Source organism: Pogona vitticeps, chromosome 1 (genome assembly GCF_051106095.1).
Source record: "Pogona vitticeps strain Pit_001003342236 chromosome 1, PviZW2.1, whole genome shotgun sequence".
Taxonomy (NCBI): Eukaryota; Metazoa; Chordata; class Lepidosauria; order Squamata; family Agamidae; genus Pogona; species Pogona vitticeps.
The window spans coordinates 328962991-328979838 of NC_135783.1; the positions used below are offsets into that span (position 1 = coordinate 328962991).

Below are 16848 nucleotides of genomic sequence, written 5' to 3' on the forward strand. Positions count from 1 at the left end.
CAGCAGTTCTATCAGTGTAGGTTATAAGGGCAAAGGGCAGTGATTGTCAAATATATATATATATATATATGCAAGTATGCCATAAGACATAAGTGAATGCAAAAGCGTTTGGCATACTAGCATCTCCTGTTCACAAGCTAGCTACCCTATGCTGTGTAGCATTGTGAAAGTCCATGCAGTATTTTCTCCGTTTTAAACAGCATGTTTGGACTATTTACAGTTCTCCTGTATTTAGCTCACCTTCTTCTTGCATGTTATTATTTTTTAGGTGTGCTATTTCCCTCTACTTTGTACTAAAACACACACGCCTGACATTTCAGAATTTTCATTGTAGAATTAATAGTAAAATGTCAGCACTTTGATTTTAAAATATTCTACTAGGTGTTTGAAATGCTAAATTGAACCAGGAGCTCCAGTATTGATTAATTATGGGGGAAATTATTTTCCCTCTAAAAGTTAAAGCAAAAATAAAAGTGTTAGACTGGATATAGCCTGTGCCAGTATGACAGTCTGAAGATATAATAACATTAAGCTACATCATCTGCCATTTCTTGGATCGCTGAACAGATATTCATTCTCCAAAGATGGTAGTCTATCTTAATTAGTATTTGGCAGAAGCATCTTAACATTAATTATTCTGTAGGCTCTTTTTTCATTGTATTGCCTCAAGGTACTCCCATTTTCACACTATGTGATCACAGTGGGTGGTTTTATATTTTTAAAAACATTGTTGCCACTTACAGAGTGGTTCCAGATGTCACTCTCATGAGCAGAAGATGAAAATAACAGTGCAATTCTGTGCATCTCTACTCAGTAGTAAGTTACTTCTTGCTAATGAATTATATGATGGTAGCCTGAATCTTGTACTCATTTAAGCTATATAGTCAGTCAGTAAATAAAATTCCCTAGTAAAATCATCCTTAATTTAAAATGCCATTTTTTGCAAAATACAGCTTCCGCATGAGAATAGCATTATATCTGCAGATACATTTTTATTTTGCTTACAGTGGTCTATTTTCATGAAGGCGTCTACTCATGACTTCATTGTTGATTCTGGATTGATATTCTAATTATCATTATTGGAGTAATGTTGTTAGTCAGTGACTAATGTAAATTAATGGTTTGATCTTCATATCATACTGTCAAAATTCCCTTAAAAATAAAAAAGTAAACTAAGTTTCTAGCCCTTGTGATCTAAATATATCATCAACCTTGTAAAGAATAAATAAAAATAACTCGTACGAGGCTTGTGCCACTGCTTATCCTGAACTGGTGTGACTTTTCCTAAAGAATATAACTTAAGCAGGAGGAAAAATAAATAGCCTTACCTCTTTGGCCTAAGGAGAGTAAGCAGCAAAAACCTAAAGATGTGGACACTTTTTGTTTGCTCAAGATCCTCTCAGGTGCGCGCTCTCTCAGGGGCATGTATGAAGCGGTGGGGGAGCACCTGCCCGCACCGGCGTGAGCGTTCTCCCACCACTTCATGCATGCGCAGGGGCATCTGCATACCCATGCAGGCGCTCGGGCACTCAGCCGCATGCATGAAGGGGTGGGGGAGCACTCACATCAGCGCTGAGATGAGCGCACATGCGCAAAGCAGCTGTTGGGAGGGGAGTGCATGCAGGGGGGGCATGAGGTCTGTCTTTGTGGCCCGGTCCGGGTTAGGCTACAGACTGGCACTGGGCCGTGGATTGGGGGTTGACAACCTCTGCTCTACAGCAAGTGGTTTGTCTCTGTAACAGAATGGGCACATGACATTGGGTTGATACTCCAGATACAGCGAAAAGACAGTGTTGAAACAAGGGAGACCAGGGGAGAGTAAGACATTAACTGAGAGATTATAGTATGGTCCAGTGGTGTGAGACTTGCTCCTAGTTTTGCAAGAGTGATTATAACCCTGTCATCTCTTGGTGTTTGTGGTGCATGTGTCTTCCCTTGTTTCGTTCTTTCAGTATTAATGGACTACTTCCAGAGCTAAGGAAGCCACACTATCCATTTGTTTGCTTATAGCATAATAAATAAGTAAGTAAGCAAGCAAGCAAATTGTGTGCTTTCAAGGCATTCCTAAGCTGTGGAAGTTGCTATGTTATTTATTATGCTTGGAGAGCACCCTTCCAGCAAAAAAGGGTAGCTTGCAGTCCAAGGTAAAAAGAAAGAAAAAGAGACAGATAAGAAGGAGGAAGATAAGCAGATTTAAGACATAGGTTGTTTGAATGATAAACAGTAGAGATGGGGAGCAGGATCCTTCCACATGAATAGCAATTGATCCATAGGAGAAGTCAGTCAGGGCTGCAGTTGGTAGTAAAAGGAGTCAAAGCCCCCCCCCCCCCAAAGCAGGCATTAAGGGAAGAGAGAGTTATGAGTGGGCTCACACCCATCTGTCACCCTGGGGGCCTTATTGAAATCTAGAAAGCATAGAATTATGCTAAGGGGTGGCAGATTTTCCATGCCTGGCATATAATGAAGCTCTGTAATGGAACTGTAGGAGACAAGCGGAAGGAAGAGTCAAGGGGCTCCTAAATAGGCTGATGAAAAAGTCTCTGTTTTACCTCATCTCTTCTAGTAGCTGTTCTTAGAGGTGGTTCTGTCAGGGGGGCTAGGCCAAACAGCAGTCGGCCTTAGCGTGACTGGCTGTCGTACCTCCCTTCTGCCTGAAAGAACCAGGCGGAATGTCTGCTGCTGATGGCAGTTCTGAAAGGGAGGGAATAAAATGGCAGTTGGTCCCAACCGAGTTTTCTCAGCATCACAGTGGTTTTCAGCTAGCCAGGACAGTCGGCCTCCTAGCCGCTCCACACATTCCCTTTCCAACCAACTCTCGTTGCCCTGCTTGTAACAAATAAAGGTTCCCCTTTGTCCCATAGCTGGTGTTGAAAAGAAAATAAAGGATCACAGTCCAGCAGTTTTACCTCAGCTTTTGGACACGGAACTCATTCCAAGAGTTCCCAGGTAGTCTCTCCACCAGCCTTTGGGTAGACTTAAAATTGCTCAGTTTTACCAGCATGCCTTTAAACCAGGCCCTGGGCTTTAAATCAGAGGAGAAGAACTGAAGCACACCAGCTGTGTTTTCAGTTTGGGGCAGCTATATTATGATTTCTTTTTTTTTTCATTGCTGTCTTCTGTATATTTAGTCCTTTTCATTCTCTGTTAACATATATGTACTAAATCCAGTCATTAGTTCTACCTAGAGTAGACCCTTAAATCAACAGGACTGACATTCCAGTCATTTCAGAAAGTCTGCTCTAACTGGGGATGACAATTAGAATTATCCATATATTTTCAGAAAGTTGATTATAGTCCATAGTATCTGTTCTGGCTGTGCAGTTCTAAGATTTATTATATATACTGTGTGTGTTTCTGTTTATACATACATATACAGTATACAGATACACACAGTTAAACAGATTACAATGCTATTGTATTAGTATTACAGTAATACAATAGTATTATTGCCATCTGTTTGATTGTTTTATAGCACTTCGTGAGGCTTCTGGACTCCTGAAAGGTGGTTAAAAAAATCTTCTGATAAATAAAACAACACTGCTTTGGGTGCCAAAATGCCTTGTGATGACTCTCATCTACTAGTACCTTCTCTGGCAAATAGACTCTGGGGTAGAACTGCTCAATAGGATTAATTGTTACTGGAAACTAGATGCATTATTACTGGAATCTAGATGTTTTATATATCTCCAGGTTTACCATTAACACTGATATGATTCTAATCTTCCTTTTTCCCTATGTATCACTACCCACATTCTTAGTAACTGCCTTACCGGTGAGCATATTAATGTTCGGTTTTCATTAAAACCTCAAAAGAGAACAAATACTCTTTATTATGTATTACCATGTGGGAAGGCAGTCTATATACAGACACATGGAGCTACAGTTACAGGAGACACTGTTCCATCATGAAATTATATTTTCCACAGATGCAGAAGTGTAGCCAGATCATGGTAGGGTTTTTTTTTAATTAAAAAGCCTACATCCTGTAAAGGCCAATTATGAGATTTTTATTTCTTTCTTTAACATCTAATTGAATCCTTTGAAACAGAAATGCTAATTAAAAGAGCAACGTATTTAAAAGCAACATTTTAACAGCTAGGCTGTTCATTTTGTTAGTTACTTTAGTCACTATTACAAACCTTCAAGAGATTATTTATTCACTCATTCTAATTGTGTTGTTTATTTTCAGCTGCTGTAGACTGTTCAGTACCAAAAAGCAGGCTAAACAGCATAAAGTGTAAGTACCTACTTTGAAGCATTAATCTTTTAAAACTTTTCTAAAGGTATGCCATGGGGGTTTGGGGTTTTGTGTAGCTGTTTTTAAAGTAATAATGGCCTGCATTGTATTGTTTTAGAATCGAGATGTGGGTTTGTGTGAAACATTCATACCATACAGAATGCAACAAAACACACAACCAAACTACTATAAGGCAGCTTTAATCGTTTTATGACATCCTTTGTTTTATTTTCCATATATTATTCTCTTCAGTTTTATTCCTCAAGCTAAGTGGGGTCAAACTATACTCTTGTGTAAACCCTGTCCTATAATGCAGGACCATACAAATCTATCATAGAGCTGTCTACACAAAGCCCAACTATACTTTAGAAGGGTATAGTGCTTGGTGAACAATTAGAAATGAGTCTATTATTAGTGTCATTCTAACAATAGCTTAGACAGGTTAGTATCCCTTCCCTAGTGTAAAAGATCAAATGGTTGCTGAACATGGTGTCATTCATGTATTTTTCTGGACTTAAGGAATTAAACAGAGTTTACAGAACAAAATTAAACAATAGGCATCTCACAATGGTGGGAAAAGAAACAATTAGCTCTCTGTTTTAACATTTTAAAGGCCTATATGAGCCTTTGAATGCTTCAGCTAGATATGGGAAGGTAAATTGCTTAACCTCCGAGTATGTAAAAGGTGGAACCAGGGAACTACAGTCCAGTCAGCCTGACAGCAATCCTAGGGAAAATTCTGCAGCAGATTATAAAACAGTTACTCTTCTTTTTTTAATTTTATTTTATTAAAAGAATATCAAACATAGACAACATAAACCTACCACCACAATAATAAAGCAGTCACTCTTAAAGCACATTGAAAATGTGGTGGGGAGTGTTTGGGGAATTTTATGTGTGTGCATGTGTCTGGTCTCTGGGTGTCTGTGAATTTCGTTGTATGGGTATACTGTGTATATACTTACAATGACAATAAATTATTATTATTATTATTATTATTATTATTATTATTATTATTATTATTATTATTATTATTATTATTATTATTATTATTATGCAGTAATAACTACAATCCGTAATGGACTTGTCAAGAACAAATCCTGCCAGACTAATCTTATTTCAGTTTTTGATGGGTAACTTCTCTGCTAGATAATGGGAATGCTGTAGATGTAATATATGTTGACTTTAGCAAGGCCTTTGACAATGATATTCTGCTTAGCAAGCTAATTAGCTGTGGACTGTATAATACAAATATCAGGTGAGCACTTGGATCCTTTTAAGTAGAAAAGTGGGACAAACTACTTTAAATAAGCAAATAGGTGGTTACAGAATCATACTCAGAGAGTGCTTATCTGTGGTTCCTTCTCAAACTGGGAAAAGGTAGCAAGTGTGATATCCCAAGGCTTAGTCCTGGGCTTGGTGCTCTTCAGCATTTTTATTAATGACTTGGATGAGTGAGTGCAGGAGTACTTATCAGATTTGCCAATGACACAGATTTGGGTGGAATACCTAATACCTTGGAAGACAGAAACAAAATTCAGAAAAATCTTAATAGGCTTGAGCACTGGGCTGAAAACATTAGAATGAAATTTAACAGGCTTAAGTGCAAAATTCTACACTGGTGGGGGGAGACCAACTGCACAGTTACAAGATGGGAATACTTGGCTCTGTAATACCACAAGAGAACAGAATAACTTTTATTGAAGAGGTAGTACTACAAGTGCAAAGGATCTTGGGAATGTTGTAGATTAAAAGCTGAATATGAGCCAATAGTGCAGTGTGACGGCGAAGAAGGCAAATGTGCTTTTATGGTGCATTAACAGAAGTATAGTCTTCAAATTCCTTGTGGTACTAGTTCTCTTTATTCAGCACTGGTTAGGCCTTTGGTTAGGACAGAGTATTCTGTAGGTTCTGGATACCGCACTTTAAGAAGCATGTCAACAAACTGGAGCAAATTCAGAGGAGGGCAACAAGGTTGATCAGGGGAAAGAAATGAGTGTGTTTAGTCTTGAAAAAAGAAGACTGAGGGGAGATATGATAGCAAATACTTGAAAAGTAGCCATACAAAGGAGGGGCAAGATCTGTTCTTGATTATCCGGAGTATAGGACACATAATAATGGGCTCAAGCTACAGGAATCCAGATTTAGGCTGAATATCAGGGAAAGCTTCATAACTGTTACAGTAGTACAACAGTGGAACCTGTTACCTCAACAGGTGGTGAGCTCTCCAGTGCTGGATGCATTCGAGAGAAAATTGGGCAACCATTGGACAAATTTGTTTTGACTCGAATTCCTGTATTATAGGCCCCTTCCAACTCAGTTATTTTATGATTCTATGTAGTTCAACTGGAACTGGCACATTTTTCACACCCCTGATTTGAGGTAAAAGCCCTGCTCTGAAGACTTTTAACAAGGGAGAGCAAGGGCAGCTACATCCACAGTGTTTACACACTCCTGATCATACTCCTGATGCCAGTGAAACATAAAGGAATCCCACTGTTAAGGACTTCCAGAAAAGTTTGTAAGGCTTTAACAATTGCATGTGATTACCTGTATGAATGGTTATAGCCAAAGAGATCCTTCAGATAGAGAGCAAGTTTATTCAGCATAGCCCAGTCTTTTCAAATGCATGTCCTATTTTCTTCCCCTGTCCCCCTTCTTCTGCTGCTGCTTTTTTCTCTCCCTTCATGCTATATATCACAGTGACAGCTCATGCAGAAGCACACAACAATTGTTGCAAACCAGTAACCAATCAAATTGATGTACATGGTGCAGGTATCAGTTATGCTGATATCAACTATAATACTGAAAGAATAGTTGCTGTACCATTAGACTATTAGGGTAACATTTTATTGGGCCAACCAGAATTTCATATAGTAATGAGCAAACTTTTAGGATCCCAAGAGTTTCCTAAAGGAAAGTACAAAAAACTGGCTGGCGTTAAAGCCCTGGAGTCTGCATTTGCAGCCTTAAGATGGAGTGTGCGAGAACATAACAGACATTCATATTAGACTCTGCTAGATGTGGTGGAGGGATGAAGAAACAAATAATGACTGGATCTCAGTTTTTAAAATATATATGTAATCAACTGTTACCCAGATCTGTCTCTAAAATTTTACAAGTTTATTGTTGTTGTTTAGTCATTAAGTTGTGTCCGACTCTTCATGACCTCATGGACCAGAGCACGCCAGGCCTTCCTGTCTTCCACTGCCTCTCGGAGTTTGGTCAAATTCATGATGGTAGCTTTGATGATGCTGTCCAACCATCTCGTCCTCTGTCGTCCCTTTCTCTTGCCTTCGCACTTTCACAATATCAGGGTCTTTTCCAGAGAGTCTTCTCTGAGATGGCCAAAGTATTGGAGCCTCAGCTACAGGATCTGTCCTTCCAGTGAGCACTCAGGGTTGATTTCCTTCACAATGGATTGATTATCCAACTATAAATAACCCGAGTCAGCAAATATTTGTGTGTGTGTGTGTGTGTGTGTGTGTGTGTGTGTGTGTGTGTGTGTGTGTGTGTGTGAGAGAGAGAGAGAGAGAGAGAGAGAGAGAGAGAGAGAGAGAGAGAGAGAGAGAGAGAGAGAGATGCATGCCAAGGTCTCATTGTCTTATAATGCTGGGTAATGTAGGATCAATTCTTTCTCTCTTCTATAGACATAGGGTTGCTAGTCACAGTAAATTTTCTCAGTGGTCCCCAACCTTGGGCCTCCAGATGTTCTTGGACTACAACTTCCAGAAGCCTTCAGAACCACCTCTGCTGGCCAGGATTTCTGGGAGTTGAAGTCCAAGAACATCTGGAGGCCCAAGATTGGGGACCACTGAGCTAGCTGACTAACTAGAGGTAGTAGTCTTTCCTTACTCTAGGATTCAGCACATGGGCTACCACAAATTAAATTAGGAGAGAATAACAACCTGTGATGAGAGAGAGAGAGAGAGAGAGAGAGGTAAGAAGGGATAGTTGTGAAGAAAGGCATCAGAAATAATATATTATTTTTGTGGAAGAAAATATAATTATATAATTATACTGTATTTTCACCTCTTTGTTTGGCACTTAAGTCATGGAGAAAATATAATTATGACTTAGAGGGCTACTCTATAAATGATGCTGCTTGAGGTGGAGAAATACAATTCTTCAGTGGTGACAGCAGTGTTGGGAATCACCAAGTTTGTCTCACTGGCCAACCAGAAACCACATGCTTCAGTGCTGGGACATCAGGGGGAAATTTTCTGTTCCTAGCTCCAGCTTCAAGATTGGAATTGAGGAATGGTGACAGAAAACAAGCTTTCCGCTTCTAAAGAGGTCATAGTTGGAGCAGAGACAAACCAAGACAACATATTGCATGGAAGAGGCCACAGTGCCAAGCCATATGAGCTAGATTTTAAGTTTTTACAGGAGAAGGGATGCTAATGAAATTGATATTTTATTATTGTGCAGATAAAATAAACATTTGGCTGTGAAGGGTGTGTGCTTCTTATCTGTAATAATCCACAGTAGAAGAAATGTTTAACATGAGAAAGTTATTTCTCTTCAGGGTGAGTCTGACATCTAGCTTTTTGGTACTGTGCTGTATAGGTGTTTGTATAGAGATATTGTGCAATCATACAATTATCTTCAGACTGTATGCTTTATAATGACCAGTAACTAGGTTCAAATCTCTCCTCCATGAAAAAGGCAATTCACCAAGTTTATAGAACCCCACGGAAGAAGAGGTGTTCTTCCTGTGATCAGAGACACTCAATTGTTGCTTAGCCCCACTGACACTTAGTGTGTGGTTTGTCTTCCTATTTATATCATTTGGAGGCATCTACTTCTGTGTGCCTTTCCCACCTTTTTTTTCCCTTTGTGGACTGGGCTATGTTGTGTACACTTCTGTCATGCAACTGTGTTGCCAGACTCTTCTGTAAAGCACCAGTATATGTATAAGTGTCTTGTTTCCATTTGTGGTATTGTGCAGACTATGGATGGGCTGTGTGCGTAAAAGCGTGATCAGGTCACAGCTGACTTTATGACATCTCTCATGAGATTTTTCAAGTATGAGATGTTTAAGGAGTGGTTTAACCATCACCCCCCACACACACCGGTGAGCTCCCATGACCAAGAGAGGAGTTGAACCCTGTTCTCCTGACTCTGGCACTCTATCCACTGTGATGCTGGATCATGATCTAAAAGACCTTTAAAATTCACAATATAGTTCAGACATGGGGTGAAATTGTGTTAATTCTTACAGTTGTGCATAGCACAATGATTGCCCTTGATCCCTAAACAACCACATTCCGTAAAGCATTTACAGTACTAGTTATTGACTGTAATGAATTTCATTTTATTAGGGGTAAAAATGTTAGGGAAATGCTTCCCCCCCCACACACACACACACTCTTAACAGAAATACTTCCTGGTTTTAAGGTCCGGCTACTATATAACGATTGTGCAAAATAAATAGAAATCTTTGAAGCCTCTGTGTGAACTGCAGGAAGGTGGTAGAAGAGATAAGGCAAGTAACCAAGACAACCCACACACTACCTAGAGAATTAAAATTACTTCCAGATGGCTGCCTATTTTAGCTTTAGGGGAAATTTTCCTCCAAGTCCCAAGGAGGGCAGTAAGTGAGACCCTGGGGTTGAGCAAATCCTTTCCAGGTGTCTTCATTGTTGTTGAAATAGTCTTTGCAGAGGTGGAATGGATTTGAATATTTTACTAGCACTCTCTTCATACCTGTCTGCTAGGTGGTGATGGGAAACCTGTTTTCAGTACCTGCATACATTGCTGGCTCATTCGTTTGTCCATTGGTCTTATAGCCAGTATCTGATAGAAGATGTCACTGCATTGTCGGCTGATTTGAAATTGCCATTTTTAGATATGCTGTGTGTCTTCAATCTATGTGTTGGGGGTGTACATTAGCAATTGAAGCAGATTCAGCTTGTAATCATTTGGGAAAGTATTTGCTTACTGGAAGCCGGGATCTGTTTGTCAAAGAAGAAAATGTCTGGGAAAGCTCATCTCCCTGATAAATTAAAATACTATAGATACTACTATAATAGTATTATATCTGATTTCAAGATTGAGAGTTGACTTTTTTGTAGTTTTTATAGATTAAAAGCATAATTAGGTGATATGGGTGATATGTGTAGCCTCTTTCCCCTTTATATTGATCCTTTAATTCTTATGTTTTTGTATTTTCTGGCTGTGGGCATATGGGTGTAATGTACTTGATTCTCCATAAATAACACTTCTTTGCGTATGTGGCATTTTTACACCCAGCAAAACACAAGAATTCTTATAGGAGTCATAACATTCCTTACACAGCACAAACAGTATAAATATTCTTAGAGGAAAGGGTAAAATCTTAATCTTCAAGATGATCAAGATTCATTCTTCAGTATGTTTGTTCAAACAGAAACCTGATTGAATTCCATGGGATTTGCTTCCCACTAAGTATGTTTACAGATAAAACAGTTTTGCTTCTTAACAAGCAAACATGACACCCTGGCTGACTCTCCTTCAACACAGTGAATGTGTTTTTTGCATGTGGCATCTCTTTCATTTCAGCTGTTCTTTTCTCAGTATTGCAGCCAGCAGGAAAGTTGCCATACCACATTGAGAGCCCCAAAAATACTTGTGTGGATTATAGAATGGCCTAATTGGCTTGAAATAGCAGGTGAAATGTGTAATACATACGTTGTGAAGCATTCTATGCATGTGGATTTTTATCAATTTAAGAATTATTTTAATATATGCTATTTTATATTGTCTTTTAAAATGTTTTTAATGTTTTTAAGTTTTAATGCTGTACGCCGCCAGAAGCCACTGGCAATGGTGCGGCTAAAAATATTGTAAATAAATAAATAAATAAATCAGTGGCTGGAAGAATTATGCAGCTGCAGTGTGTGTGACAGAAGTGTTACAAAAGCTCTGCAAGATGAAATAGTTGTTGATGCCCATGTCTGCTGGCAGTACCTGTAAAAACCTTTTCAAGTGGGCAGTTTTTCATCAGTATATATTAAGATTGTAGCCCAGACAGTGTGATCAAGAGGACTGGGAAATAAAGTTTACACATGATACCAACCTGTCTTGGAACTATTGAAGTAATGCCTAAATTCTGTTCTCTTACTTATTCCACTTGATTAGTTACTCCCTGTTTTTGGGGGCAAACCATTGTTTAATGTTATATTTGAATTAGCAAACTATGATGGACTCGCTTAGCTGCACATCTGGCTTGTAAATGATTTTTTGCATTTGTGGTCAAGTGCAAACTGTAGTTAATAGGTTGTAGGTCATTTCAAACTTTCACTGCTTCAGACACAAATCTGTAATACGTTACAAATATATTTATCAATTAAGAGATACAACATACATTAAATAAACTCAAAAATAAAACTGCAAATTATGAAACAAAGATGCATTAAACATTATAATCAGATCAGAGTATTGTTATGATGAGTTACAAAAGTCTCTAACATCCCATTTGTGCAGAGTTTTGAGGTTTTCAGTGCTCAGGGAGATTTCGTACATCAGAGATTAGTCTGCCTCTAATATAACTTTTTTTTCTGTGATCAAAAATGGTATGCCTTAACATTTGAAACAGATTTTCCAGTAAAAAGGACAAAATACACTTTAGAACTGCTGGATACCTCAGTGATGTAGGTATCTGGCTGCAGAATCGGAGTTTGGGAGTTTGATTCCACTCCTTGACAGGGGTTGGACACAATGATTCATAGGGTCCCTTCCAGCTCTGCAGTTCTAAGATGATGATGATCTAAGATATTACACAAAAACATCTGTGGTAAGCGTCCAGCAATGTCAGCCATCAGTCATGGTCTGAAAACAAATAGCTGAAGGCTTCCTAAGCCTTAGAAAAGTGAGATTGATCACATAGGAACTGAGCAGTTGAAGATTTAAGGAGAAAATATCTGAATTTTTCATACTTCTTTTCCTCTTCTGTGCTCAAGCTAGATTAAAACTTGAGGTTCTCAAATGCAACAGTTGCTTCAAGGAAACATGCAAAGAATTGTTAAAATCAATCAAGTAATTTAAATCAATGATTTTTTAACACCACTCATTTGTAAGTTGAACATATTTACAATTCTTATGATGTGAGTTTTTAATTGTGAAAAGAATATTGGATTCAGAAATAAGAAAATCTAATTCTAAAGCCTGTTCATTTGATTTTATGAATAATATTGGCAGAGTTAATTCTGCCCTTTATATTGGAGGTGGATTGACAGAACAATTCCAGCTGGAAGTAAATCTGCAAACAATATATGGTTGTGTGAATAATCACCATTGACTTGGATTACTTGGGTGATAAACTCAAAAGAAAATGAAGATTCTTTTAAAACAGACTTTATACATTTTTCCCACAAAATGTGCTTTAGTCCAAGAGAGTACTGTTCCTTCCAGGTTTAATAATCTAAAGCAGTGGTTCTTAACCTGGGTGATATCACCTCCCCCGGGGCGTTTCCCTTTTTCAGGTGGGCGATGGAGCCAAAACTGAGAAGGTGGCTGCAGCCGTGGTGTTGGCAGCGGATCCGGCAGGTTGATCCAGAGCAGCTGGTGCTGGCAGCGCATCCGGTGCCACTGCCGGGGGGGAGGGGGGCGATGATAACTTCCTCAATGGCTCAGGGGGGGCATTTCTTTCAAAAAGGTTAAGAACCACTGATCTAAAGCAAGGACTCCTACTATGACTCAGTCTCCAGCAAAGAGTCTTTGTTTTCAACCGAATGATAAATGAAGGATAGTTTAATGATTATTATTTCAATCTCTTCATATTACATTGGTATATTTTCCAGGGAATGTATACTTTCCTGGTTAGAATAACCTGTTTGTATCTATGTACTGGTTCGTTTCTGGTAAAGTTTTAAGACGCAAACTCTGGTGCTAGTAACAACTGCTCCATGATTTTAAGAAGCATGTCTGGCAAAAGAATGAGTACTAACTGCTCTCAGTCATTACTACTGCCTGTTTGGTTGTGGTGGTTAGTTGGTTGGGGGAGTGAAAGAGGTGCTCTTTATCCAGAGGTTAGTAGCAGGTGATGGTCGGATTCCAAAGGATCTCCTATATGGAGAATTAGTGCAGGGAAATCACCCCAGAGGGAGACCACAGCTGTGATACAAGGATATCTGCAAGCGGGATCTGAAGGCCTTAGGAATAGACCTCAACAGATGGGAAACTCTGACATCTGATCGTTCAGCCTGGAGGCAGGCGGTACATCACTGCCTCTCCCAATTTGAAGAGACCCTTGTCCAGCAGGCCGAGGCAAAGAGGAAGTCACAAAGGAAGCAAAACCAGGGAGCTGGACAGGGGACAGATTGGATTTGTCTTCAGTGTGGAAGAGATTGTAACTCTCGAATTGGCCTCCTCAGCCACACTAGATGCTGTTCCAAGTCCTCCATACAGAGCACGCTACCATAGTCTTTCGAGACTGAAGGATGCCTACTAGTAGCAGGTGCTGTGCAGGTACTGTGCACATGTTGCATATTACAAATCAAATGAGAACTAGGCCAGTTTCAAATTTCTAATTTCACTTGAAAAAAAGTAAGTTTTAGTTTTATAATGGCATAAATGATTTAGGCAAAACATAATTGTCAGGCTATATACATGCCAATAGAAGCTCCTGTCCCACCTCCTTTTTAAAAAAATTAAGGAAGTCACTCAGTATAGAGTGTGGTGTACAAGCCTCCCTAAGGAAAGAGTTCAGAGAGTTCCACAGGCCACTTGCCTACCAACTTTGCGCTGAGGCAAGTCCTAAGACCTCAGCAGTGCATAGTGTAAATACATTAAACAAGTCTGACTTAAATAAATACTTCATGCAGCACTTTGAAAATACTGAAACATGGGCTTTGTAATTCCTTAGAATTCACAACAGCTCAGTTAGGTAGGACTCTTGATGATAGCTAGTTTGTGGCGCTCTCCACTCTCCTGGATTTAGCCAGATCCTGCTGTTCAAGAGACCAGTCCTTTGTAAGAATTTTTATAATTATTTTTATTAGAAAAATAAAGTTTCATAGAATCAGTTTATATTGCTCAAGCTTTAGCATAAAGAACATATTCAAAGATTATTACAGTACAATAAAATAGCTAATTTCCATTAAAATAAGAAACACTGCTAAGGTGTGCTAACCCCATATCTTTCTGGCAATTACATACGTTACCATCCAACTACGTAACGCATTCCAGAAAGAATCATCATCTCCCAGATCCTTCAGAAAACAGCTTGTAGCTAATCTCTAACACACACTTCTTCCATTTTTTCTACAGTACATTCTCTAACTCCTCCCTTCTTCTTGACACTTCATGGCTGTTAACCAATTAGCTTCAAGGGGATGTAACACCTTCCTCCACCCTCAATTCCCATGAAGATCCAGGTGTGTTAACTCTTCTCCAACTAGCTCTGAATGTTGAGTCTTTCCACGGGCCTCTTTGTTCGACCTTCAGCTTATCACGAATCATGCTGTAACAGTCTTCAGAAAAACACTCTCACACCACTTAGAAAAACACATTCCAAAGTCTCTCAAATCATCTTCACACAAAACCTATCTGACTCCATTTTACATTTCTCTGACTGCATATCCCACACTGCTTCAACTCTATTACAGTGTGTGATGGAGGGACTGTTTGTTTTGTTTTTGAAACTGTTAAGTGACTTCCAGTCACTTCCCCCCTACTGCTGGGGCCTGAAACAGGTCAGGAGACAAAATGTATTGAAATTCCTCCAACAACTAGAGGACTTTTTAAAGCCACCCCCCACCCCCGATATGGGATGGTTCTATAAGATCCCTGAATGGGATGGGGGAAGGCTAGACCTCTGGAAGTTGCCAACTCCTGGAGTATAGGTCTGACTGGAAGGACACATCCTGAAACTGAAGCTCCGATACTTTGGCCATCTCATGAGAAGAGTAGACTCCCTGGAAAAGACCCTGATGTTGGGAAAGTATGAAGGCAAGAGGAGAAGGAGACAACAAAGGATGAGATGGTTGGACAGTGTCATCGAAGCTACCAACATGAATTTGACCAAACTCTGGGAGGCAGTGGAAGACAGGAGGGCCTGGCGTGCTCTGGTCCATGCGGTCACGAAGAGTTGGACATGACTTAACAACTAAACAGCAACAAGAGTATAGGTAATGTAGCAGGTGGCCTTGTCAGTCTGTTGTACCAGTTTATGTCAGAAATAGTCATGTAGCACTTATACAATTAGCTAGTAGGGATGGTACTCGAGCGCAGGTGCCTCCTGCAACAAAGTATAGGATAAGCAACTGTGCAAGTGAAATGAGAGAGAAAGGAGAATCTGCATGAGGAAAAGGAGTAAGGGAGAAGGGGCTGTTCAAGAGGGTATGTGTATTCATTATAACCTTCAGTTTTGCATTCAGTATTCCTTAAGTAGAGGGCTTACCTTAAAGGTGGGACTTAAACTAACCTGAGAAAGGTTTTTCTAAAATTTCTTACTGTCCCTTTAAAAACCCCTCTCAGGTTAGTAACCCCTACTAACTAGTGTTTTTTTTACAAGTTTTCATGTGTCTAAGCACATTTTTCTAGCTGAAAAAGTATGCTTAATACATGAAAACTAATTTTTTTAAAAAAAATCTAGTTAGTCATATATGTGCTACATGTCTATTCTGTAAATCTTAAATCATAATGATGCTGCATGGACATTTCCTCCCCTTTCTCCCTGTGTTTGTCTGTGTTGCCTAAAACCTAGCTCTAGTGGGTTTCTAATCGCTTGGGAGCAGGGTTATGGGATGAGAGAGAAGAATGGTCCTATTGTTTTGTTGAAATCAATCGGACAAATTAGTTGTGACTCAGACATGTCTGGTCAGTTTCTTTGAGACCTTCCTTAACTAGCTTTTCTTTGGATTTGGACTGTAGTTTCAAATTTAACAAGTTTAAGTCAATCACAAATTTGGGATATGCTAACTTTACATCTGCATGCAATGATGTAAAACATAAGAATAAGATTCAGAGTGTGTAAATGTAAATGTAGCTCAGCTGTGAGAGCCAAAGACCTACCAAAATTTTAATTTACAGGTATATATTGAGTCCTTCCTAGTGATTCACAAAGATCCTAAAGGTAATAGACATTGGCTTCAAAGACTTTAGACCAGAACCAGTAAGTCACTTCTAGAGAGAATTTCAGAATTTCCATTTATTTTACAGGAAGATCTACTCACTATTCAGAAATAGTTGATAGTAGTCTTTTATCTTAAGATTCAAATTACTATTAACAATTCAGCACTGAGCAAAAATCCTGTCCTGTCCTCTTCTTCATTATATCTGATAGAATTATCATTTTGAAATATACTGTTCTCTCAAACAGATTGTCAGATTATATGCTTAATTTGTTGTGTATTATTGTTATTAATTGCTCTTAATAAAGAAGTAAAGATATGACATATGGGAGGCATTGCCAAGTAAAGATTTATCATTGTAATGTTTCACTCACAAAAATATGTCAATGGAGTTCAGGTCAAAATGGTTTTAATGGCCTCAGTCCATTAAATGGCCATAATACTGTGATGTTACACCAGTGCAATACAGTCAGCATAGATCTTGGCCAAGAGTCATGTCAAGTTATAAATTAGTATTAGCATTTGATATTGTGTGCTTTTATGGTAAGCACTGCA

The 16848-nt window shown here is 39.0% G+C and overlaps 1 protein-coding gene across 5 annotated transcripts in view; it reads left to right on the plus strand.

The window, feature by feature from the left end:
- Nucleotides 1-16848, plus strand: part of SPATA7 (spermatogenesis associated 7) — a 78766-nt gene that overhangs the window by 26228 nt on the left and 35690 nt on the right. For all 5 annotated transcript variants that reach the window (XM_020811426.3, XM_072986527.2, XM_072986528.2 and 2 more), the window contains one exon: nt 4190-4237. In XM_020811426.3, coding sequence (XP_020667085.3) covers nt 4190-4237 — 48 coding nt within the window. The remainder of the gene's footprint in view (nt 1-4189; nt 4238-16848) is intronic.